General features: G+C 40.1%; 1 protein-coding gene across 5 annotated transcripts in view; it reads left to right on the top strand.

Moving 5' to 3' along the window:
* The window catches only part of gdap2 (ganglioside induced differentiation associated protein 2), an 86,742-nt gene extending 60,852 nt beyond the window's left edge, over window positions 1-25,890 (top strand). For 3 of the 5 annotated variants that reach the window (XM_061840879.1, XM_061840881.1, XM_061840878.1), the window contains exons 13-15: window positions 4,589-4,643; window positions 11,702-11,845; window positions 24,559-25,889. In XM_061840879.1, coding sequence (XP_061696863.1) covers window positions 4,589-4,643; window positions 11,702-11,845; window positions 24,559-24,591 — 232 coding nt within the window. In that variant the 3' untranslated portion in view covers window positions 24,592-25,889. Of the gene's footprint in view, window positions 1-4,588; window positions 4,644-11,701; window positions 11,846-24,558 lie in introns of all 5 variants that reach the window. The other 2 variants (XM_061840882.1, XM_061840880.1) reach the window with 1 other exon arrangement.
* The last annotated feature ends 1,839 nt before the right edge of the window (window positions 25,891-27,729 follow it).

Below are 27,729 nucleotides of genomic sequence, written 5' to 3'. Positions count from 1 at the left end.
CTAAATTGCCCTTCGCTGTGATTGTGAGTGCAGCTGTTTGTCTCCATGTGCCCTGCGATTGACTGGCAACCAGTTCAGGGTGTACCCAGCCTCCTGCCTGTTGACAGCTGCAATAGACTCCAGCACTCCCCGTTACCCATGTGAGGATAAGTGGCTAAAAAAATGGATGGAGGGATAGATGAATGTGTAGCCTGAGGAAACTGACCACATTTTGGATGCATATTCTATTGTGGATTATGTTGAGTAGAGGTCAAACAAGCCCTACAAAAAACATTTTGCATACAGGTTAAATCCATGGGTCATGTAATGACTTTGTACCTGGGCTACCATTCCCCCTGTTGAGACTTGAGACTTCCCATGGGTCAAGATTGCTGCCCACTTAAAAAGATTTTTTGAAAGAATGTGTTTTGTATCTGTGCTGACATAAATCTAATTTTGGAATGCAGCACATTTATTTTTCCAAATTTTTAGTTCTGCTTGGTTGTTAAATTTTGTTTAACACATCATCTGAAAGTATGTCTTCCTTTGTTACAAGGTCACCTAATCCCATAAAGGTTTTGGCTGCTACTTCTTTTGCTGTTTTATCTGCAAATGCATTTCCTAATGATACTTTGTCTGTATTTGATGTGTGTGCTGCACATTTACATATGGTTATTTCCTTTGGTAATTGCACTGCTATGAGAAAAATTCTGTAGTAGCTCTGCATGTGTCACTGATTTCCCCGTGGTTGTCACTATTCCTCTATTTTTCCAGTAATGTCCGTGTCGATCTTGATACCACTGTGAATACAGCAGCATCTGTTGTCAGATTGTTTAACACCGTCGACTAAGGTTTTGAAGGATGGAGCTGCCATGCAAATAAGCGAGAGAAAGACCAAAGAAAAGGTTGATGGATGTTGTGAGGGAGAACATATGAGGACAGTGAGTGTTAGAGAGGAGGATGCACGAGATAGGCTGAGATGGAAAATGATGACCCGCTGTGGCAACCCCTAACGGGACAAGCTGAAAGAAAAAGAGGAAGATGAAGGCGGTCCTGGTTTTAACAGTTCTGATAATTACATGTCTTTCTTCTTGCTATCTCCTGCTAGGTGGCTGCCACGTATTCTAGAGCAGATCAAAGCATTTCTTTATTGTAAGCAGATGTATTATTCCTACAGTCATCCAGCGTGAATACCAAAATAATTCTCATTTCTCAAAAATACTTTATCAAGTACTCGTTTGTCCTTGTAATTTTCATTTTGGATCCATAGACATCCACTGAATGGGGAAATGTTAAAGGAGTAAATTGTTCGGAGCAGACACCATTGTTTCACGTGACCATTGAAGAAAATGGGTAGTTACATGTAAAGAGCTCTTCTTAAGCTCAATTTATTTTCTAAAGCCCATCGCCACAGAATTCTGCATTTTGAAATTAAACAAGCGGAAAAGGCAATCCAGAAGGGGGCGAGGGACCTTCAGAGAATTCTAAGAGTCCATAGACCGTAGCTTCTGTCATCATCATGAAATGTTCATGAAACTTAATCAAGGATCTCATTGTATCTGCGCTTTGTGTCTGGGACGCAGACACAAAGTATACTCAATCTGCGTCAATGGACACTGAACATGCCTTAAGATCCATCCTACGTGTGTGTGTGTGTGCGTGTGTGTGCGTGCGTGGGTGTGTGTGTATGTAGTATTCCACGTTATTTGCCGGGGTTACGTTCCTTACACCCCCGCGAATAACGAGAAACTGCAAATAATGGATACAGTATAGCTGGAAATTTCTCGGGGGAAAAATGCATTAGGTTGTTTTGGGACTGGTGGAAATAGTTCAATTTTTAAATTAGGAACCAATAACTGAAGTAGTTAATTTTTGGAATGATAAATTGAACTTGGAAACGTATAAGAGCGGAGGTAGCAGCACACAGTACATTTTGTTCAATATAATCTGAAGGAGGTTACAGACTGTAACTCAGTCCGACCCGGAGAGGGTTATGCCACCCTTTTCTGAATAAGGACCATGGTCTCAGATTTGGAGGTGCTGATTCTCATCCCAGCCGCTTCAGACTCTGCTGCGAACCGCTCCAGTGAGCATTGGAGATCACGGCTGGATGACGCTAACAGAAAAACATAATCGGCAAAGAGCATGGATGCGATGCTGAGGCCACCAAACCAGACACTCACTGCTCCTCGGCTGTGCCTAGAAATTCTGTCCATAAAAGTTATAAACAAAATCTGTGACAAAGATCAGCCTTGCCGGAGTCCAACTCTCACCAGAATCGAGTCCGACTTACCACTGGCAATGCGGACCAAACTCTGACACCGGTTGTACGGGGACCGAACAGCTCTTATCTGGGGGTTCAGTACCCTATACTCAGAAGCACTCCCCAAGGGACACGTTTGAACGCCTTTTCCATGTCCACAAAACACATGTAGAGTGGTTGGGCGAACTCCCATGCACCCTCGAGGATCCTGCCAAGAGTGTAGAGCTGGTCCACTGTTCCATGGCCAGGACATAAACCACATTGCTCCTCCTGAATCTGAGATTTGACTTCCCGACAGACCTTCCTCTCCAGCACCCCTATTTGTTCAACGTTTGTGACTATTTGCCATTTTGGTTTGACTAATCGGCCTGTGAACTTATATTTTGTGTTAGCTATTTTATCGTGTTTGTGTGGTATTGCGTGTGAGATTAAATTGTCTTGGATGCAATACAACTACCTTGTCGCATTTTGCCGGTTTGAACAAAGGGAACATTGGTCTAAATTCACACATAAAATTGAGGGCTCATCTGGGATTGTATTCATTTAAGACATCTGTTTAAAAGTGTCTGTTAATTTTTTTTGCATATTTGCAACCTAAACTGTGAAGCCAGCAAAATGGAGCTTAATGTTGAGCACTTTATTAGGTCTCCTACTCCTCAAGCAGTCTGTGATTTGCCCAAGTGTGATCGTTTGCTTCTTGCTAGTTATTTCCGACTTGATGCCATAACTGCTAAGAGAAAATTCAAAATTTTGAAAATTGTTCTGAATCATTACAGTGATTTTTTTTTTTTTTTTTTTTTTTTTTTTTTTTTATCCTGATGTTTTGGCCTTGCTAAAAGAGGAAACTTCAGATGTTTTAGAATTAAAGAAACTGGAATTACAACTTCAGATTGAAAAAGAGAGTTGAAGGACTGACATAGAATTTAGAAAATTAGAGCTTGACAAAGAGATTGAATTTAAGAAACTTGATGGGTCCTCTGATCCAGTATCTTTTGATATTACATGGGATGCCAACATGGTCCCTCCTTTCAATGAGAAAGAAGTTAAGTACTTCCTCTACTTTGAGAAAGTTGCTGAAAACCTCAGGTAGCCTAAAGAGTCATGGACTATGCTATTGCAAAAAGTTTTAAAGGAAAAAGCTCAAGATGCATATTCTGCCATTTCTGTCACAGGAAAAGTCTGGTCATTTGGATTAACAATGTATCCGATAGGTCATGTCATATGTACTGTACCTTGAAAATTTGAGGTTAATCCTCTATCATTTAATAGTGTTTTGAGAAGATTTTTATCGGCAATTACGAATGTTCATGGGCGCCGCCATTTTGGTGAGTCACCTGACCTACGTGCGCGGATGTGACGTATTACGTGCGCAAACAAAGAAATCATCACCGGTTCGTAGTGTCTTCACGTGATACCATTTATTTGACTACTGTATAGATGTGTTGAGGGAAGATATGAGGGCTGTTGGAAGATGCAAGAGATGATGCAGTCTTTCATGTAAAAAGATGACCCCTAACACGACAAGCCAAAAGAAAAAGCGCTACAGATCAATGAAAGTCAGAAGTAGCAGGCATTCGAACAGTTTTTTTCCCTCTGGCAATGAAGTCATTGAATTCTTGATCAGCAAACCTACTGTATTTCTGCCTTGTGCCATGTTAGGACACTCACTCACATCCTGGTGGTCCAATCAGTATTAGTAATATATATATATTTTTTATATTTTGTAGACCACACAAATTCATCACTTTAAATTGCTCCCTTTGCACAATTGACATTGTCAACACACTTATTTATCGATTTTACATCTTGCACGTCTTATAAGGAATAGTCCTTATAAACAGTCTCTTGTTCTTTGTTCTTGTTACTGTGGCGTTCCTTGTTCTGTATATCGTACCAGGACAGCACTGACTCCTGGAGAAAAATTTCTTTTACACACTTGGCCATTAAATCTGATTCTGATTCTGAATAGAGGAAAAACTGAAGTTTGTTCAGAAAAACTTGCCTTATGCTGAGCCTTTATTATTTCAAAACGTAATATGAATTGCAGATTTTTAAAAAGTCATTTTTTTCCTCAATATCTTGCAGCCATAGGTTGTGTTAAGTTTCCGATGCAGCAATTTTACATGATTTTTGCATGAAAGCCCCTTAATACTGTATGGCTGACTGGCCTTTCAAGAACTAGTTTGATGTAGTTTCATTTACTTTTTGTAATGTTTCAAGCAATAGATGCAGTGTAAATTGCCTTTATCTGTATCTTCTAATTGTGTGTTCTCTCATGTCACAGCACATGCTCAAAAGCTGTGCTTATTTAATAATCTTCATTCCATGTTGTCTCCTTCATTACAGGTTTAAGAACAATTTAAAGGCCTTCTACTTTGTTCATCCAACGTTTAGCTCAAAGGTAAAACTCACCATGCATTATGTAAAATTAAAAAAAAACCTTACTGTTTTGACTCATGTCACGTGATTACAAATACGGGTTGCTAATATCCTACTATGGTAGAAAGGACTAAGATCAGGATCATCTATATTTTGTCAAGGTTGTCAAAATCACAGAATTTGTCTATGGTAGTTGGAGGCGCTCTACTAGGACAACAGACAGTAGATGGACAGTGAGCACTTTTGAGACATAAAGACGTTCTGAAAACAGTCACTGAGCAATAAAAGATTGCAAGTAATCTACCAATGATGGTAGATTTTTTTATTTTGTTTTGACAATTGTGCAAAGACATGATGACTGTAGTCCCTCATTTTATGCAGTTAATGGGGACCAGAACCCCCGCGAAAACTGAAAAACCGCAAAGTAGGATTCCCCGCCACCCCAGGCATTTTTGTGACTATGTATGTGGATACCAGAATGATTGAAATATGTAAACAGTATTTCTACTTTACATACTTGAGACTTCTTCTTCTTCTTTTCCTTTCGGCTTGTCCCGTTAGGGGTCGCCACAGCGTGTCATCTTTTGCCATCTTAGCCTATCTCCTGCATCTTCCTCTCGAACCCCAACTGCCCTCATGTCTTCCCTCACCACATCCATAAACCTTCTCTTTGGTCTTCCTCTCGCTCTTTTGCCTGGGAGCTCCATCCTCAGCATCCTTCTACCAATGTACTCACTCTCTCGCCTCTGAACATGTCCAAACCATCGAAGTCTGCTCTCTCGAATCTTGTCTCCAAAACATCCAGCTTTGGCTGTCCCTCGAATGAGCTCATTTCTAATCCTATCCAACCTGGTGACTCCGAGCGAGAAGTACTTTACATACTTGAGACTAAGATTACAATAGTACATTGTTCGGTTTAAACCCAACTGCTGGATGAATTATGCAAATGAAGGGACAAGAGAGGTCTTCAATTTGGCTCAAGTGGAGAAATTGGTTTGACTGACCAGCTGCAACGCCAACACCCACTCTGAGTCAGTCTCACCAGTGTCTCCCTTTTTATTAGTTTCTCAAAACAAAAGGGTCACAAGATTATAAAGCAAATGAACATAAAGACAAATTCGAAGATAAACATATTAATGGTGAATGCCAATACAGTTATGCCTAAAAAAAGCTAAGACAAAGTTATTGCGAACACAACACCAAGATAGGGTATGCATGTGTGACAGTCAACAGCGTGGACGAGACTGGCGAGACAAGGAAAGGGACAAGAGAACAAGTGAAGTTCCAGGATGAGGCTTTGATGATGCGCACTCGTTCACTCATTAGTTGATGTTGCGCTGAGAACCAAGCACAGACCTGTATAAAGACGTCTTCCCGCAATATGCAAACATGGCTGTATTTTTTCATGTTTTTTTTTTTTTTTTTGGGGGGGGTAATAAAAATCCGCAAAGCAATGAAGCTGCAAAACAACAGCGAATTGGCGAGGTTGTCTTGTATAATCATAATCTTTTTGCACATTTGTCTAAAAATTTTGTAAATAACCCTAGGATAAGTGATGGATGGATGTCTAACAAAATAATGAACTAATATAATTGTACGTTAGCTGTTTAAGAAGTTTAATTGAAAGATAGAAGAAGCTGTTGGAACGTCTTCTAGTTTTATTTGCATTGTTCAGTAGCGCCTACCTGAGGGAAGGAGCTGGAAGAGCTGGTAACCATGATGTGGAGGGTCCAAGAGGATTTTGCATGCTCTTGTCTGAAGCAGCGTGCAAGTTCTCAAGGGTGGGTACTGACAATATTTTTAGCAGTTTTGGTTTTCTGTTGCAGTCGGAGTCTCTCTTCTTTTTTGCAGCACCAGACCAGACTGTGATGGAGGAACACAGTACTGATTCGATGATCGCTGTATAGAACTGCCTCAACAGATCGCTTGGCAGACCATGCTTCCTTGGAAGCTGCAGGAAGTACATCCTCTGCTAGGTCTTTTTCAGAAAGGAGTTATTGGGCTCCGACTTGAGATTCTGAGAGACTGTAATTCTTGTAGGTCTCGACGTTTGACACAAGGTTGAGGTGCAGTCATTCGTGTTGAGAGAGAAGAGAAGCTGTGACAGAACACAAACTCTGGGTGCCCTCATGGTGATTGTGGGTGTGGACAAGGTGATGTGCCCTAGCGCCACCTGCTGTGTCTTACTTGTCAGGATACTATAAATCCACTGGCAAATGCCAGGCAAGACACTGAGCTGGAGAAGTTGGACGTGAGGAGTTCAGGGATGATGGTGCTGAACTTAGAGCTGAAGTCCACAAACGTGATCCTGTCATAGGTTCCTGTGCTGTCGAGGTGTTTTTGGATTTTGTGTGATCTATGTTGACTGAAACATCCGAAGACCTGTTTGCTTGGTAGGCAAGCTGCAGGGGGTTCAGCAGGGGACCTGTGACGCTCTTGAGGTGGTCCAGCATGAGGCAATCAAAGGACTTCATGACCACACTTGTCAAGGCAGGTCTGTCGTTATTCAGACCTGAGATTACAGGTTTCTTGGGGATCGGGATGACTGTGCAACGTTTGAAGCAGGATTGTACTTCGCAGCATTCCAAAGATCTGTTGAAGATCTCTGTGAAGACTGGAGCAAGCTGATCCACGCAGACTTTGGAGGAGGATGAGGACACAAGGTCAGGGCCCACCGCTCTGTTAATCTTTTGTTGTTTGAAGACACGTGTCACATCCTGTTCGCGGATGGTCAACGCAGAAGTCAGCATGTGATGGTAATCGGTGGTGCAATGGGTGTGGGTTGTGAATGTGTCCTTTTCAAATCTGCAGTAGACGCTTTTCACGTCGTCACACCTGAATTTAGTGATCCTCTGCCATTCCTCCTGACAGATTCCCCACAGCCTGATGCTGCCACCATGTCGCTTCACTGTTGGGAGTGTATTGGACAGGTTATGAGCAGTGCCCTGTTTTCTCCAAACATACCGCTTAGAATTAAGGCCAGAAAGTTCCATCTATGTCTCATCAGACCAAAGAGTCTAATTTGTGACCATCGTGGAGTCCTTTAGGTGTTTCTTTAGCTGATACCATGCAGGCTTTCATCTGTCTTGCACTGAGGAGAGGCTTCCATCAAGCTACTCTGCCATAAAGCCCCGATTGTTGGAGGCTTGCAGTGATGCTTAATTTTCTAGAACTTTCTCTCATCTCCTGCCAGCATCTCGAGCTCAGCCACAGTAACAGTTGGGTTGTACATTACTTCTCTCACCAAGGCTCTTCCCCCATGATTGGTAAGATTGGACACACGTTGGCCAGACTGCCAGATCTATGAATTTTCCAGTAGTTATAAACTTCTTCCATTTAATGATTAATTGAGGCCATCGTTGTGATCGTAGGAACCCTAACGTGCAGCAGATTTATTTGTTACGTTGGCCAGATCTGTGCCCTGCCACAATTCTGTCTCTTGCCTCTTCAAACATTTCCTTTGACCTCATGATTCTCATTCGCTCTGACATGAACTATGAGCTATAAAGTCTGATAATAATAGTCCAATCAGCATTATCAAATTTAGTTGGATTCCAATGAAGTTGTGGAGCCGTCTCAAGGATGATCAGAAGAAATGGACATCACCCAATTTAAATATGAGCATCACAGCAAAGGATCTGAATACTTGTTGTGTGGTATTTCAGTTTTTCTTTATTAATTAAGCTCCCAAAGTGAAAAGTGAGTTTTATTAATATTTTTCAATTGCTATTTCTGTCTGTCTCATTGTGTCCACCACACTGCTCATCAATAGCTCAAGATATTTACTTTAGAAACGGCAATCACAAAAAGACACAAAAATGGGGCAGTACAAGCACCTAAAACCTCACTATATTATTCCGAGCCACCACAACATTGTCAATAAAACTCTATCCCAGATACACTGCCAGACTTTCAGTGTTGACCAGACGTTAATCCTGTACCCATTATAGACTGACAGTAAAAAATGAATAAATTGAACTTGAATTCGTTTGAACTTTCCGATTCATCTATTTATTTTTCAAGTTTGGAAAAGAATTTTCAATGGATTAAATTTTAGAAATTTCTTATGTTTTTTCAAGGTGGCACGGTGAACAACTGATTAGAACATCTGCCTCACGGTTCTGAGGACCAAGGTTGAAATCCATGCCCCGCTTGTGTGCATTTTGCATGTTCTATCCATGTCAGCGTGGGTTTTCGCTGGGCACTCTGGTCTCCTCCCACATCCCAAAAACATGCATAGTTGTAGGTTAATTGAGGACTCTAAATTGGCCATAGATGTCAGTGCAAATGGTTGTTTCTATGTGCCCTGCGATTGACTGGCAACCAGTTCAAGGTAGATAGATTTTTCATGGTGGGAGGATGAAAAAAATCAATATACTGGAACATTCTGACGTGCTGTGGACAAACTGATGATTCCATTCTGGCTGAATTTTTTTTTTTGGGGGGGGGTGTAACAACATACTAAAATTCATGTTTTAGGTGTCGGTCAAGTTTGCGCATTTTAAGTTAAGCAGTGGTTGTGTTTTTTTATTGCTTTTATTTATTTTTCACAATGTTCAAACACATTTTTGATTCACAGTGGTGCCAAAAAAAAAAAAAAATTCATCCACCAATTCTGCAAGTTCTCCAACTTTAAAGATGAGTGAGGCCTGTAATTTCATTATAGGTATAAATCAACTGTGAGAGACAAAATGAGGGTGAAAAAATACAGAAAATCACATTCTGATTTTTAAAGACTTTATTAGCAAATTTTGGTGTAAAATAAGTATTTGGTCACCTGCAACAGGGGTGTCTAACGCTTTTTTTCTAGGGCCACATTGTTTCCCTCAGGGGGCCGTTAGGGCTGTGAAACCATAAGATTTAATCGCAATCCCCTCCATCAACTTATGAATTAGTTTTGGAATCAGAAATCAAGGTTAATGGGTTTTTCAACTATTGTTCTTGTTTAGCTACACAAAAACGCATATCAATTCTCATCTTTATCATTTATGGAATATGACAATTTGACCTTTTGGTGCAGATTTTCACAAGAATCCCGGTCGTTGACACACTGGGTTTGCCTTTGTGGGCCACATATGTGGCGGGCTGGCTCTGACCCTCGGGCCTTGAGTTTGACACGTGACCTGCAAAGAAGATTTCTGGCTCTCACAGACTTCTAAGTTCTTATTTAAGAGCCTCCTCTATCCTCCACTTGTTACCTGTATTAAGGGCATCTGTATGGAAGTAAATATGTGCCACCAGGATTTGAATTAAAAATGCCACTGAAAATTTTATGTTGTAACATTCACATTATTATTTCAGTGATCACATTTTCAATAGCTGTATTTCAGTTTAACTTTTCAATGTTAACAAAATCACCATATAAAAAAATTCAACCTTCAAAATTCAAACGCAATATTTTCAGTCTCCTGAGATTCAACCGGCAAGAATTCGCTGTCTGCAATTCATCTGGTGACAATTTGCTGTCTGAAATTCATTGTCTAAATTCAGTGTTCAGTGTAATGAACCCTGCCTTCTTAACAGCGAATTGTAGCCAGTTGAATTGCAGATAGCGAATTGTAGCCAGTTGAATCTCAGGAGAATAAAAATATTGCGTTTGAATTTTGAAGGTTGAATTTTTTTAATTTGTGAACATTGAAAAGTTGAACTGAAATACAGTTATTGAAAATGTGATCACTTTGAAATAACAATGTGAATTTTACAACATAAAATTTTCAGTGGCATTTTTAATTCAAATCCTGGTGGTACTTCCATACATCTGTTTGATCACGTTATCAGTATATAAAAGACACCTGTCCAAAACCTCATGGTTACATGCCAAACTCCACTATTGCCAAGACAAAAGTCAAAGGACACCAGTAATAAAATTGTAGACAAGGGGTGTCAAACTCATTTTTGTCACAGGCCACATTGTAGTTACCCAGTGTAGTTTCCATCAGAGGGGGGGCTATGAATCTGAAAGCATAAAAATATTTTAGCGCCCCATCATATTTACACACAAAATTTATGAAGTCATTTTAGATTCAGTAATCAAACAAAAATTTTTTGTAATATCTATCATTTCTAATTTGAAATTTTGGGAGATTTTCATAAGAATCACACGTGTTCACACATTACATTTGTCCTTGTGGGCCACATAAAATTATTTGGTGGGACAAATCTTGCCCCCAGGCCTTGAATTTGATACCCGTGTTGTAGACCTACTGCATACAGGTTGGGAAGACTGACAGCTTGTAGTGAAGAAATCTACTATGAAAGCAATTATCAGAAAATGGAAGGCATGCAAGACAACTGATAGTCTCCATCAATACGGGGCTCTACACAAGATCTCAGGACCTGGAGTCAAAATTATCACAAGAACGATGAACGAATTTCCCAGAACTACATGTGGGACCTACTATATGGCCAGCAGACAACTGTGATCAAATTAACAAAGGCTATAATCAGTTAAACATCAGGGCTCAAATCCTGTAGTAACAGACTTGTCACCCAGTACATGTCCAGGCCCACCTGAATTTTGCTAGAAAGCATTTGGATTATCCAGAAGAGGATTGGGAGAATGTCAGATGAAACCCAAATAGAACTTTTTAGAACTTTGGAGGCAGGTGAAAATCTGTGCTGGCCAGCAACAGGCCAAAAACATCACAGCTTTAAAAAGATCTGCGTGGAAGGATGGGCCAAAATACCAGCAACATTGTGTAAAAACCTTGTGAAGACTTACAGAAAAAATTTGACCTCTGTCATTACCAACAATGGCTATATAATAAAGTGCTGAGTAACTTTTTTTATGACCAAATAGTTGTTTTCTACCATATTTTAATAATTCCTTTAAAAATCAGTGCGATTTTCTGGATTTGTTTTTTTTTCCCCTTTTGTGTGTCATGCAGAGGTATGCCTATGATGAAAATTACAGGCTTCATCTTTTTAAGTGAGAGAATTTGCACAATTGGTTGCTGACAAAATACTACCCCCCACCAATATTTTATTCGATTGTAGAATATTGTTGTCTTAAATGTTTTCTTGTAACCGGAGTGTTTGAAACATCTTATCGTGTCACAACCCTCTCGCCAAAACCCACAGGTTTCCACTTGGTTCTTCACCACCTTCAGCGTGTCAGGGATAAAGGACAAGGTGCGTTACCTTGACAACTTGCAGCAGCTCTTCACCTGCATCAGACCCGAGCAAATTGACATACCTCCTTTTGTGCTGGAGTATGATGCACAGGTGAGCATTTAAACACCCACAGTACTTTAAGGCAGTGTTCACTTTCAGTCTTTTGACTGAAGTTAATTAGTTTTACAGGCTCATAACATTTTAACATTCCAAAACTAAATAACATTCCTAAACTAAATAAAAGTACTTGTCTTTTGAAGACACCTGAAAGGCACATAATGTATAGGGAACAGGAAGGCATTTCCATTATCTCATGACATTTGCGAGGAAGAGGTTCAATAAATATCTTGCCAAGTGTATAAGTAGCACATAATTATTTTGTATTTAATTGGTAGTTACCGTAATTTCTCAAGTACAATGCGTCCTGAAGTATAATGCGCACCCCCCAAAGTTGACCTAAAAAAATCTGGAAAATCTTTCTACCAATGTACGCACCACCAATTTGCTGCTACCCATATGCTCAAAATATTAGGAATTATGTTTTTATATTTTGTTAGGTTTGTACTTGTATCGTTTTTCAAAAAACAATCATGTACAACAATCATTAATAATAATCGTTGTGCACGTGCTGATGTAGCCGTTAAGGCCACAGGACACAATTGTCCTCGTCCCTGTAATTGTCAGAACAGAATCCCTCAACCAACTAAAATAAATGCTCAATGATAGCATAACAATTTTATTAATACTGTTGATAACACATATTACAGTCTTAAATAAATATTTAACACTGTTTGACTCGAACATTTTTTGTATAAAATATTTGTGCATAAAATGTTTGTGCATAGTGCAGTTTATCCTCTACATTACACATCCTCGGACAAGACTTCAAAAGCAACATCTGGCTCATCTCCAATCTGAAAAATATCCATCGTAGCTACCTTTGGTGACTTGGTCCAGTTCTGGTGCCTCCTGAATTCATGAACAGTGATCCTATTTTGCTCTCACAGCATGTCATCCTCTGTGCCATCCATGGCATTTGTGGGGAAACTTTTTCTGAATCTTAAGAGTTTTAAGTTCCGTAGGGCAGCCTCTCGCCCACCCGATGCCATAGCTTTGCTATGGCTATCAAAACAACCTGAGCTCAAACTATGTGGAAACGAGGGTAATGGGCACATAAAAAAAAGCAACTATTTCAATTGTGTGCGCTCTCCCATTTTTTTTAATGTGCCCGTGGCGCTCATATTACGTAGTTTGAGCTCACGTTGTTTTTGTACCCACCTGAAGCCATTGAGGCGAGCTATCGTTGTTTCGGATTGTGCCGCTACTTCCGGTTTGGCGGCATCATCCGCACAAGTGAAGATATATTTCTTTTAAAAGCAGCTGCACAAGTAGCCGTTGTAGTCAACATTTTTTTTTGTCTTGGTTTAAGTTAAAACAAACTCACAGGTAGTCGTTTCTGATCTTTGGTGCAGTAGCAACAAATATGGTACGCCAATGATCGTAAAATGCAAGCTCCCCATGGAAGTCATAGAGTTCAGGTTGGGGGCGCACATTACCGTGATAAATATAAATGTTTAACATAAGACATCAAATATCATATCGAAATGTATATGTATACTTTTTTTAACCACCTGTACCTGTATACAACTATACAATGTAATTGTGTTTTTCATTTTTCATCCATACCTAAACACAAGAAGAAAATAAGTATTTGAACACCCTGCTATATACCAAGTTGTCCCACGTAGAAATCATGGAGGGGTCTGAAATTTTCAACGTAGGTGCATGTCCACTATGAGAGAGATAATCTAAAAATGATTGATGAATGAATGATTTTTTTTTGAACGATTTTTGTGATACAGCTGCAAATAAGTATTTGAACACCTGAGAAAACCAATGTTATTTGGTACAGGAGCCTTTGTTTGCAATTACAGAAGTCAAACGTTTCCTGTAGTTTTTCACCAGGTTTGCAGACATTGCAGGAGGGATTTTGGCCCACTCCTCCACGCAGATCTTCTCTAAATTAGACAGGTTTCTGGGCTATAGCTGAGAAATGCGGAGTTTCAGCTCCCTCCAGAGATTTTCTATTGGGTTTAGGTCTGCAGACTGGCTAGGCCACACCAGAACCTTGATATGGTTCTTACGAAACCATTCCTTGGTTTTCCTGGCTGTGTGCTTCGGGTTATTGTCATGTTGAAAGACCCACCCACGACCTATCATCAATGCTCTGACTAACGGAAAGAGGTTGTTCCCCAAAATCTCACAATACATGGCCGCGGTCATCCTCTCCTCAATACAGTGCAGTCGTCCTGTCCCATGTGCAGAAAAACACCCCCAAAACATGATGCTCCCACCTCCACGGTTCACAGTTGGAATGCTGTTTTTTGGATGGAACTCATCATTCGTCTTCCTCCAAACATGGTTAGTGGAATTATGACCAAAAAGTTCTATTTTGGTCTTATCTGACCACAAAACCTTCTCCCATAACTCCTCTGTACCATCCAAATGGTCAACTTAAGACTGGCCTTGACATGTCCTGGTTTAATGGTTTAAGCAGGGGAACCTTCCGTGCCATGCATGATTCCAAATGATGTTTTAGTGTATTACCAACAGTCACCTTGAAATCGGTGGTCCCAGCTCTTTTCAGGTCATTGACCAAGTCCTGTTGTGTAGTCCTGGGCTGATTCCTCACCTTTCTAAGGATCATTGAGACCCCACCAGGTGATATCTTGCATGGGGCTCCACCCCGATTGAGATTGACCGTCATGTTTCGCTTCTTCCTTTTTCTAATGATTGCTCCAACAGTGGACCATTATTCACCAAGCTGTTTGGCAATTTTTCCGTTTCCCTTTCCAGCCCTGTGGAGTTGTACAATTTTGTCTCTTGTGTCTTTAGACAGCTCTTTGGTCTTGGCCATGTTACAAGTTTGAGTCTTACTGATTGTATGGTCTGGACAGGTGTCTTTATGCAGCTAATGACGTCACACAGGTGCATCTGATTCAGGATAATACATGGAGTGGAGGTGGACTTTTAAAGGTGGACTAACAGTTCTTTGAGGGTCAGAATTCTCGCTGATAGGTATTCAAATACTTATTTGCAGCTGTATCACACAAATTAATCATTAAAAAAATTATACATTGTGATTTCTGAATTTTTCTTTTTAGATTATCTCTCTTACAGTGGACATGCACATACAATGAAAATTTCAGACTCCTCCATGATTTCTAAGTGGGAGAACTTCCAATATAGCAGGGTCTTCAAATACTTATTTTCTTCACTGTATAATGTGCTCTATTAACTTTCTGAAATTATTTTTGGAAAAATTTGTGCATTATTTTTGAGAAATTACAGTAATTTTTCCCCTCTATGATGTCAATCTTTGCTTCGATGGTGTTTATCATTATTTCCTCTTTGCCATCACTGATACGTTTAAGTGGTGGTGTAACAAAAAACATTAAAATCCATACATACATGCATTCAGTTCTGCTTATCTGGGAATGGATCACACAAGGAGCGTCTTAACCAGGGAATGCCTGACTTCAAACTCCCCACTCATATTGCCCAGTTCTTCCGGGTGGATGTTGAGGTCACCAAACTAGACCCTTTCAATGCTTTGGTTTAGCCTAGAATTTCTACCTATAAAGGTAATGAAAAGAATCGATGACACAGGGCTGCCTTGATGAAGTCCAACAGTCCCTGGAAATTAATCTGATTTACTACTCGCAATGGAGACCAAATTCTGACGGCGGTCATCCAGGTACTGAACAACACTCAAGGGTCCAGTACTGCATCCTCCCGGAGCACCCTTCACAGGATCCCCTGGTGAACGTGGTCAAATGCCTTTTTTGAAGTCCACAAAGAACCTGAAGCCTGATTGAGCCAAGTTTTTTCTTGGCAAACTATAATTTAGTTCAGTTTATCCTTTTTGGGTTGTAGAACTTATTTTCATCACAAACCACATTGTATTTTTGGTTTTCCCGAGTGGGTTGGATTCTTAATAAATGTGTCACATGATCATAGTACCTGTATTATGAGCTCTCATCTACATAATTGCCCTTGCAGTTGTTTTTTATACCAATTGTTAACAAAGAGAATTGGAAATCAAAAGTCAAGGAAAATTGTTGTGGAAAAAGTACACTAGTATTTTTCATCTTTAAAAAAAATTGTTGGGAAAATTATTTTAGAATCTATTTCTTGCAAAATATAAACGACCAACCCATTCTAAATAAATGTAAGGAATACACACTTTCTTTACCTAGGTGGGCTACATAAAGCAGGGCTGTCCAACTCATTTTTGTCGTGGGCCACATTATGGTTTCCCTTAAGAGGGCCATTATGACTGAAACCATAAAAATCTTTAATCTCCTCATCATATTTACACATGAAATTTATGAGCTACTTTTGGAATCAGAAGTCAAGGGTAATGGGTTTTTCAACTGTTCATGTTTGGTAACATAAAAATGCTTGTATCTCAATGTTATAATTTATGATATTAGAATTTGAAACTTTGGCTAAGATTTTCACAAGAATCATGGGAGTTGACACGTTATTTGCCTTCGCAGGGCAGATAAAATCATGTGGTGGGGTGGATCCTGCCCTCGGGCCTTGATTTTGACACTTGTGACATAAAGTGATACACTGAGATGAATCGGCCTGGGCCTTGAGTTTTAAAAGTTCTTCAGATGGTCACCAAGCTGAATTCTTGCAAGATCTCGTCATGTTTGGTTTGACTTAAGTCATATTTTTCTGAAAAATCTCATTTCGTCACTTTGAAACCTCCAGTATACAGCCTGCTCCGTTTACTGAAAGCCCATTGGTCATTTATTCAATATACAGTGCAACGTCCATGTTTCACTTTTTCCGCAGTCGATCGATTATCCACCCTCGGCCCTACCAGCGCCATCTTCTCAAGTTCATGACTCCATGCTTAAGTCGTTTTAACGTACCTGGACTTTGGTGCAGGCAGCGTGGGTTCAATTCCCACTCTGTGATGGTGTCGATATGTCCCCTGTGAGTGACTGGGGACCAGTTCAGGGTGTACACCTGAAGTTAGCAGGGATAGGATCTAGCAGGGTTAGATGGATGGATTGGATGGATGGAATTTAATACCTTTCATCTATGCTTATTCTCCTGTTGAGACTTCTGACGCAGCCATACCGAATTTGGTGCGCAAACAAGAAAGCAACACTCACAAGTTGAATTGTTCCAAGAATTGCATTCTACTAAGATGTTTGAAATATTGACCTCCTAATGCTCTAAAGGCAACTAACTTAAGTTCTCTTTAGCGTATAAAACAATGCATTACAAAGTCCCCCTATAGTCACCCAAAAATGTCTTGACACGATAGCGAACAAGCTCGAAAATTTGAAAACAAAAAAAGTTGCTAAGTATTTGAAATCAAGAATTGAGATTTTTTTTTTTTCAGCTTCCAGACGTTGTAGGCGCATTGCTGAATGTGCTGAAAACCCCGCCTCCCCACAATTTGCAGTTGTCAAATCAAATGTGTTCCTATTGTACACACTCTCATTGGCCACCCTCTAAGCCAGAACATATTGACCAGCGGCCAGGTCCCCGGGACGGTTTCCGCTTCTTTGCCTTTGTGGAAATTCAGCAGGCCATTAATCGTGCTGCTGTGGCTGCCAAAAGGGGCACCATAAGCAACCACAGCGGTGCGATTCAATCGGGTCCCCTTGATGTCCCCCACATTACACTTAAGGGAACATGTATTTTTCAGAGTTGTGGGCATAATTTGACTGCGAGCTTTAACCTATACTGGTATAAATGGGCCAAGTTCTGAATAAGGAAGTGGCAATTCCGCCGAATCGCCATTGCATGGAATAAGTGTCCTTGTATTTTTATGTAGTAGGAGGAGGGATTAATGCCAGATGTCCTGAGATTCCCCCCCCCCCCCCACCCCCACAAAAAAAAGGCTCTTTTTAGTTTTTGGGACTTATTTTGAAACATAATTTAATGTATTTACAAACAAAATGGAACAGTGGACGGCTTGTTGGCACATCTGTCTCACAGTTCTGAGGACCAGTGTTCAGATTCCGGCCCCACCTGTGTCCAGTTTGCATGTTTATCTGGTTCCTTCACAGTGAAGATAAATCGTAGAAAAATGGATGGATTGATTGAAACAAAAATGGTTTTAGAGGAACCGTTTTATTTTTCCCCAAAATACAGTTGTCAACAATACTATCATTGCTCACCGTGGGATCAATTCATGCTCAATGATCGTGTTGATATCTGCCCTGTGATTGACTGGTGACCTGTTCAGGGTGTAGTCTGACTTTTGCCCAATGTTAGCTGGGATAGGCTATGGCTTGCCTGTGATCCTTGTGAGGATAAGCGGCTTGGAAAATGGATGGATGGATGGATGGATGGATGGATGATGGATGGATGGATGGATGGATGGATGGATGGCAGCTCCAGTGGATTGCCGTAGTCACTTCATTCGGTACGTTTTGTAGGGATTTGCGAGTTTGGACCCTCCGCTTGTTCATGAGTCGAGGAAGATATGACCAATGATTAGAAAAAGTTAACTACAAATGGATTTATTACAAAGGAATGTGCAGTACAGACGTCCGGGTCTTATCTAGGTATCTGCCGCACACAAGACGTGTGTCTTCTAGCAGGATAGCCAAAGAAGACAAAAGCTGCCCAGTAACACAAGGTTTTTATATGTATGGGTCCATGGTAAAACTGGCAGCCCCCCCGCAGTCTGGCCCTGGGCCAGGATGGTAACCTTCCGCTCCTTATCCGGTGTCGTTCGTCTCCACGGCAACGCCTTGGCCTTTTCTGCGTACAAAGATCAAGGACAACCACTGGCTCCACAACACATCCTTGTCTGATTAGCAAATGGGCAACACTTTATCTGTTGATTAAATGTATCAGGTCATATTTAAGCAAATAATTAAAGTGCAATAAAAGTAAAATAGTCTTCAGCTTGAATTAGATCTAATAAAAGAGCTATATCAAAAAGTCTACCTTTTAAGAGTTTGTAATGTCCAATTTCTCATGCAAATTATCTTTTCTAGATAAAAAAAAAAAATATGTTCAACTGTACCTTAAGTCAATGTTTTTAACAAAAAATATGTTTATGACAAAGTCTGCGAACTCTGACCTAGTTTCCCTGATCTGAAAAATGACTCATTTCGTGTGACTGACCTCTGACGTCACTGCAGGTAGACATTCTGTTGTGGGACGAGGATTAGCATGCAACCTCACTAGTTTACGCCAAAGAAAAACCAATTCGTTTTGAGAGTTCCCTGGCCAGCAGTCTGTCATATGCAGTGAACATTTCACCCCGGACTCTTTTACTGGTGAACTCTGAGATGAATTTTCAATGTTAAAACTCCGATCCGTGTCAACCATACAGCCAGTTCCGACAGCTGAACAGATTGGTGTTGCTAAAGTCACCAAATGCGAATTTGGATCAGCCTCTGAACCTGGACACGCTTCGACAAGCTCAGCCCCACCACAGAAAGTACCAAAACTGCAGAGAGCTTTTGTTAAGAGGCAAGTTGCAGAGATATGTTAATCATGTTTTATTTCCTGAAAACTTTGAACACTGTTGACATGGTTGAATGAAAGAAGCACATGTCATTCTTAGTGAAAAATATTTTACAACCATACATAATCTGACCATTCTCAATTAGAAAAACAGGATAATGTTGTGTGCAAATGACCACACGGTGGAGCTACTGGAAAGTGTTGGCTTCACAGTGCTGAGGACCTGCGTTCAATCCCAGCCCTCCCTGTGTGGAGTTGGCATGTTCTCCCCAAGCCTACGTGGGTTTTCTCTGGGCACTCCGGTTTCTTCCCACATCCCAAAAACATGCAACATTAATTGGACACTCTAAATTGCCCCTAGGTGTGATTGTGAGTGCGGTTCTTTCTCTATGTGCCCTGCAATTGGCTCGCAACCAGTTAAGGGTGTACCTTGGCTCCTGCCAGTTAACAGCTGGGATAGGTTCCACCACTCCCACGGCCCTTGTGAGGATAAGCGGCTAAGAAAATGAATGGATGTATACAAACCTTTTATTTGTGCAGGGTTTTTAATTTGAATAAAATACTACGTAGTATTAAAACAAGCAGTATTACATACTAGTCACTCACAGAATAGGAGACCTGTTTGCAATTTAACAAAAATAATTTGTGCACCGTGAAATAGATTGAAATTAACCTGTGCTCTATCTACACATTTTCTTTCTTATTATATAAACTTTGAACCTTATTTTTGTATATTAATTTCAGATGTTGCAGGATGCATCTTCTGTACAAGAGGTTGACATCAAACCAGCAGATGCTAAATCTCAATTTTTGGTCCATTCCAAAAGTTGCCAGACTGATGAAGTTCCTATTCATAAAAATGGAACACATACAGTGCCTTGTGAAAGTATTCGGCCCCCTTGAACTTTTCAACCTTTCACCAGGCTTCAAACATAAAGATATAAAATTTTAAAAATGTGACAAGAATCAACAACAAGTGGGGCAATCGTGAAGTGGAATGAAATTTATTGGATATTTTAATCTTTTTTAACGAATAAAAAACTGAAAAGTGGGGCGTTGAATATTATTCGGCCCCTTTACTGACAGTGCAGCAAACTCTCTCGAGAAGTTCAGTGATGATCTTTGAATGATCCAATGTTGACTGATGATGATAAATAGAATCCACCTGTGTGTAATCAAGTCTCTGTAAAAATGCACCTGCTCTGCGATAGTTTAATAGGGTTCTATTTAAAGTGCAGAGAGCATCATGAAGACCAAGGAAAACACCAGGCAGGTCCGAGATACCGTTGTGGAGAAGTTTAATGTCAGATTTGGATACAAAAAGATTTCCCAAGCTTTAAACGTCTCAGGGAGTACTGTACAAACAATCATATTGAAATGGAAGGAGTATTAGACCACTACAAATCTACCAAGACCTGATCGTCCCTCTAAACCTTCACCTCGAACAAGGAGAAGACTGATCAGAGATGCAGCCAAGATGCCCATTATCACTGGATGAACTGCAGAGATCTCCAGCAGAGGTGGGAGAGTCTGTCCATGGGACAACTCTCAGTCGTACACTGCACAAATCTGGCCTTTATGGAAGAGTGGCAAGAAGAAAGCCATTTCTCAAGGATATCCATAAAAGGTCTTGTTTAAAGTTCGCCACAAGCCACCTGGGAGACACAACAAACATGAGGAAGAAGGTGCTCTGGTCAGATGAAACCAAAATCGAACTTTTTGGCTACAATGCAAAACGATATGTTTGGTGTAAAAGCAACAGCTCATCACCCTGAACACACCATCCCCACTGTCAAACATGGTGGTGGCAGCCTCATGGTTTGGGCCTGCTTTTGTTCAGCAAGGACAGGGAAGGTGGTTCAAATTGATGGGAAGATGAATGGAGCCAATTACAGGACCATTTTGGAAGAAAACCTGTTGGAGTCTGCAAAAGACCTGAGACTCGGACGGAGATTTATCATCCAACAGGACAATGATCCAAAACATAAAGCCAAAGCTACAATGGAATGGTTCACAGATAAACATATCCAGGTGTTAGAGTGGCCAAGTCAAAGTCCAGACCTGAATCCAATCGAGAATCTGTGGGCAGAGCTGAAGACTGCTGTTCACAAACGCTCTCCATCCAACCTCACTGACCTCGAGCTGTTTTGCAAGGAAGAATGGGCAAGAATTTCCGTCTCTCGATGTGCAAAACTGATAGAGACATACCCCAAGCAACTTCGAGCTGTAATCGCACCAAAAGGTGGCGCTACAACGTATTAATGTGAGGGCGCCGAATAAAAAAAATAAATAAAAATAGGTGCATTGAGGACCCTTCCCGTAACCTTCAATAAAAATAATAATCCAGGTCGAGGTTGAATTGTATAGTGTTTAGTACCATGCTGCCCACATGCTTCTGAATCCTCCAGGTAAAGTCCCACCGTACCCCCTTTTGTTAGGTCTGTGCTATAGTACATACCATAATTACTAGCGTATAATGCATCTTTAACTATAATGCGCACCCCCAAAGTTGACCTAAAAAATCAGGAAAACCCTTCTACCAATGTGCAATGCGCACTACCGATTTGGTGCTAATCATATGCTCAAAATATTATGAATCATTTCTATTTTGTACATTTACTGTTTGTACATTTTATTATTATTTTATTGTTTTTAAAAAACTTGTCTGTACAACAATCATTAATAATAATCTTTGTGCATGTGCTGATAAAGCAGTAATATATATCTCGGGACAGGCCACAGGACACACTTGTCCTGGTCGCTCCAATTGTCAGAATAGAATCCCTCAACCAACTAAAATAAATTCTCAACAATGGCATAACATTTTATTAATACTGTTGATAACACATATTACAGTCTTGAGCTATTTAACATGGTTTAACTTGAAGATTTTGCATTAAGCATTTATGCATAAAATGTTTGTACATAGTGCAGTTTATCCACTACATTACCCATCCTTGGCCAAGACTTCAAAAGAAGCATCTGACTTATCTCCAATCTGAAAAATATCCATCGTCACTATCTTTGGTGCATCACTGTCAAACTATAGGTGTTAGGTGTTCAAATACTTGGAGCTGTATCAGGCAAATAAATCGTTTAAAAAAAATCATACATTGTGATTTCTGGATTTTTCTTTTTAGATGATCTCTCTCACAGTGGACATGCACCTATGATGAAAATTTCAGACCCCTCCATATAATAGCAATATAGCAGGGTGTTCAAATACTTTTCTTCACTGTAATTCCACTAAAGTTTCTTGGGGCCCATGGTGAAGAGAGATTAATAAACTTGCAAAAAACACAAACATTATTCAGTGACAGTCGAGTGTCCAATGGGATCAAAAAGTGGGTAGTGACGTCCTTGCTAGCCAGTTGGTTGGCAGGAAGATGCCAGGCTGATAGCCAGTGGGAAAGCAGCTCTATCGCGCCACACAAACTAAGATACAGGAAGTGCATAATGGGTAAAGATTGGCATCCCTCCTAGCCAGTGGGATTCCAGGAAGACGCTCCAGCGTTAGTCAATGGTTGAGCAGCTCTATCGTGCCACACGAACCAAGATACAGGATGTTTACATTCAGTGGAATTTGGGGAATCCAGCGCCTATTTTTTCCTTTTGTATCCCGAATTTCCTATGTACATCGAGACATTTTTCAAGGAGGCGTTTTGTAGCCTGAATTTTTCGTTCGTAAGAACAGGTTCCACTGTATTATAGAGGAACCATTCATTTTTCACAGTTTATGGGGAACAGAATCCCCCCCACGAAATACGAAAAATGTGAAGTATAACTCTGCCTCCCACACACACACGCACAGCAAAAGAGAGGCTCGTAGAGGCTTTAAGTTCACTCACCTGCCGCATTGTCACATGATGATCGTGAACACAGTCCTTGAAGTATGCGTAGGCATCCTCTTCCAAAAAAGACCTTTTTCATCCATGTATAAAACTTTCACCCACCATCCCTCACTGATTAGTTGAGGAAACTCTTCCTTCACGTAACGAAGAGTAGCACCATACAGAGGCACAGTTCTGAGCCCCCCAGAAGAAGACACTCTAATGACCTTTGTAACCTGGATATTTTACTCTTAAAAATGTACTGTAACTCACTCACACACCCTAGTAAAGATTCCCAGAAATATGTAAAAAGCAAAAGTCATTATTAAATTTTTTAAATTTTTCAATCTGGGTCTGCTGATCAGATGAGTATATATCGGCCAATAAGAATTGTTCCTCTTTCCTCGATTGCTAAAAGGTTTTGGCCATGAAAATAATGAACCATAAACTTAAATGAGTGTCTCCACCAATTACAGTTTGGGTTCAAACAGAACCTTTCTACAGAGTGCAAACTTTCTGTTACAAAGAAAAGCTCATCTTACATAGACAAGGGAAGCCAGCTGTGGGATGTATGTCTCGATCTTAAAAAGATATTTGACACAGTAAATCGTAACATTCTGTTGTTCAAAGTTTTAAATTACTGTTCGTCGTTGTGTTCAATAATAAATCAGGAGTAATGTATTTTAGGTGATGTTATTTCTCAATAAACCAATTACCATGGTATCCACTACAGTTGTGAATGAAGACTACATTTATTGACTGTAAATCACATTGACAATTACAGACATAAGCCCACAGTATATGCCTGATTTGGAGTACAATGCACGACATAATACTCGTGCAGCACTGCCTTTATGATACCTTGGAACATTTAATTCTCCGGGTACAATCGAGGAGTAGTTTGACGATACAAAAAATTATCTTTTTGAAGTGAAATATGATCTGGTTGTCTTTTTCTTTACACCGGCAGTGTAAATGAATTTAGCAGTCGATGTGCAGAAACATGTTCAGCATCACAGAGCCTTCATCACGTGCCGTTTTACGCTACATATGAGCGTGAAAGAGAGCTGAGTTCAAGTTCAAAACCTTGCTTACTGGGATAGAATTTTCGAACAATAAAGGCCAACAAAAGAACAAGTCAGGTTAGGTCTTGTGGTTGAAGACAGACAAATTTGGGCTTTGGTCTCTTGAATACCAAGGTCTTTTTAAAAGAAAAATTCTGTAAACCTTTGTGAATGTAGACTGGATGCCAAAATAATTATCTAGATATTACAATGCAGTGTTCCTTGGTTCTCATGATTATCTGCATTGGTAGAAATGGCTCCCACGTCCTTACAAAATCTCCACTGGTCGCAGGGAGTCTGCCAATGTCTTGACACCCTTGAGAAGGCCTAGTTTTTACAAACACAGCAGAGGAGATACAGACTCAAATATCTTTTCATTTCATTTGTTTTGACCCACTTTTCATTCTCTCCATCACAGGCAAACAGACGTTCCCAGTCTTCCGGTCTCTAACGAAGAACCAATCATAGTCTCGGACAAGGTGCAAGTCATTTAAAATCCTTTCAGTCGACAGCCAACTCCATCTTCCTGAGGGACTGATCTACGTAGTTAGTGGAGAGAATTTACATATGTTTTACAGTCTGCTTGTTGGTAGTTCTCGTATGGCTTCTTCTGCACAAGCCCAACAGATGGTACAACGTTAAAAGCTGATATCAGGAATCTCCACAAAGTGGCACTGAATGTTTCCATTTTAAAATCTGCAATCAAAAGCTTTAGACTGATGCTATTTGATCTACTTCTGTTAGAAACAACTGTTCTCACTTAAATCAATTTTCTAGCATGTTAATTTTCATTTCAATGTCAATCACCATAAATCACCAATCATCCCCAAACTTTCACTTTATTCAGGCATGTGTTTTGTCAGGTGACCTTTGATGAAATGTGATGGGTTTTTTTTTCAACAATTGTAAGGTTAGCTAATGTCCTGCCAATAAGTCAAATTATAACTATTGTAACACTTTAACATTGTTCTGCCAGATGAGAGATGTAAAGTTTGCTAACATCTATCTTATCAAATTGATTGTGAACAGAAAAGTTAAATTTCTACACTTTAAATGTAAAGTAATTGAATTGTTAGTAAGATTCGTATTTGAAAACGTGGCTACTATTTCCAGCTTTAGCGTTATTTTGCCAGGCAAGAGTCGGGTTGAGTGGCACCTTCTGCATCGAAGCATCAGATTCTTACAACAGATTTGTGGCAGATGTTCTTTTTTTTTTTTTTTTTTTTTTTTTGAAGCGAGGGGTTCTTGTTTTTATTTAAGACGCGTCAAAATTCTGTCATCGCTAATACATTAAATTCTAGTGGCTTGAGAGCTGCCTGATTATCTGGACCATTTCCGGTCTCACTTCCAATTCTATTAACATGCAGTCACTTTGCTTCTCACATGAAAGGAAATTCTCTCTGCATTTCCATTGAACTTGACATTTTTATTTCCTCACTTTTAGTGTTTTCCACAAGCTCTTTCTTTCAGAGTAGGCATTGGCGAACGGCATGTTTTTTTTCATCGCAAATCAAAAATACATATACTTGAATACATTCCTTCGATTGTTTTAAAGTCTGTCCATGTGACAATAAATGTGCTAACACATTTGCAAATCACCAAGCTTTTTTCCTGGATGTTCACAAAAAAAAAAAAAAAAAAAAAGTTTTCCTCAAAAATGTGAAACTGTGAATAAAATATTATGGAAATATTGCTGGGGGTTTTTTTCAGTGAAAAATTGATTATGAGCCAAATTGTCTACTTGTATCTTTAAAGTTTAATTCATTTTACTTACTAAATAACTTTTTACACTGATTAAAATTATTTTCTTCTGAGCGTTTTTGTTTTCTTTTATGTGATGTTAGAAGGCAGTCCTGACCAGCTGAAATTTCTAAAGAGAAAAAATGTGGCTCTTTACGGGTATGTTTGAGGTTGACAATTGAGGAAGTCAAGAAAGCATATTTGCTGCTTCAATTTCTTTCCTCCTACCCATTCTGACTGTTTTTATACAGAAGTGTGAAAGGCTTTTGTGTGTGTTGCATGCCTCCAGCAACATAAAGTGAGATTCCAAACCAGAATCATAAATTACGCTGGATTTTACTCCTGATTATTGTCACATATAGGTGAGCAACTCGAAGGAAAGCACTTGAGAGCAGAAAGTGTTTGCAAGCAAAAGGAAAAACTACTATAACCATTTTATTAGTGGAGGGGTGCACAATTAAAACTACTGTAGTTGCTTCGACAGGAAAGTGACAGTAATGTTTTGGGAGTGTGTGTTTTTTGGAGAAAACAGCGACAGTGGCAGCAGGAAAGTCTGAATCAGAATTACGATTTTGACAATAAGCTGGCCAAAAACCCACCACAGACAGCAATCCAAATGCTGCCAGAGAAGGGACACACCATGATTTGGCAAATTCCATTGTAATGGATAGGAACTGGTTTTTGAAGTGTCATAAATTTGTGACAAAGCACGTGAGGAATTTCATGGCATGATACAGGGAGTCCTCGGTTTACAACTGAGATCCGTTCCTACAGTAGCGACTTAACTCGAATTTCGACTTAAGTCGGATTCCACTATTTAAGCTAGAAATAAAAATAAAAAAAGATGATATACTTAGCATTACTGCTGAGAGGTGGTTGGAGAAGAAGAAGGGGAGGCTTGTGCTTAGCTACTGGTTCTCAATCCTTTCCATCTCGACAAGTATCAAAGAACCATGTTTTGTGATCATTGTATGCAACATAGGAGCGGAAGCTTTCACATCCACTAAAATACGAGCTTTGTCTTTAATAATTGTCACCACGGTCAACCCACTGAAGCTTTGGTGGTGTTGGTGTCTCTCCTTTCTCCCATCTTTTTAATGATCTAGAGCTTCGTTTCCATGGTATTGGATTTTCCTTTGGCTGCAGAAGCATTGCTAAAAGAAACAGCTTTCTTTGGGGCGATAATGTCTACAAAGCAGGGTAAAAATGCGAAGATACTCCTGGCGCATAAACACGGACAAGCATGAGCCAAACAAAAGGGCAGACGGGGGACGAGCGTTGTAAAGTCGAAATGTCTTTGGTCGAGACCGATTTAACCCGAGGACTTCCTGTACTGTAAATGATTGGCAATCCAGAGAAATGGTGAGTGTGGTAAGGAAGTGAAGAAACTGATCCAAGCAGGTTGGAACAGCTGGCGGATGGTGTTTGATGTGCTATGTGACAGAAGAGTCTCTGGTAGGATGAAGGGAAAAGTTTATAAAACCGTAATGATGTACGGATTACAGGCGGTGGCTCTGAAGAAACAACAGGAAGCAGAACTGGAGGTGGCAGAAATGAAGATGGTGAGGTTCTCACTCAGAGTGAGTAGGTTGGATAGGATTAGAAATGAGCTCATTAGAGAGACAGCCAAAGTTGGATGTTTTGGAGACAATGTTCGAGAGTGCAGACAGAGAGCGAGTATATTGGTCGAAGGGTGCTGAGGATGGAGCTACCAGGCAAAAGAGCGAGAGGAAGACCATAGAAAAGGTTGATGGATGTTGTGAGTGCTTACATAGACAAAGATGACACACTGTGGCGACCACTAACGGAACAAGCCGAATGGAAAAGAAGAAGACTTATGGTAATCTTA

Source organism: Syngnathoides biaculeatus, chromosome 14, assembly GCF_019802595.1.
Source record: "Syngnathoides biaculeatus isolate LvHL_M chromosome 14, ASM1980259v1, whole genome shotgun sequence".
In the NCBI taxonomy this organism is placed as follows: Eukaryota; Metazoa; Chordata; class Actinopteri; order Syngnathiformes; family Syngnathidae; genus Syngnathoides; species Syngnathoides biaculeatus.
The sequence above is the reverse complement of the archived record's forward strand: the minus strand, read 5'-3'. Positions and strand labels throughout refer to the sequence as shown.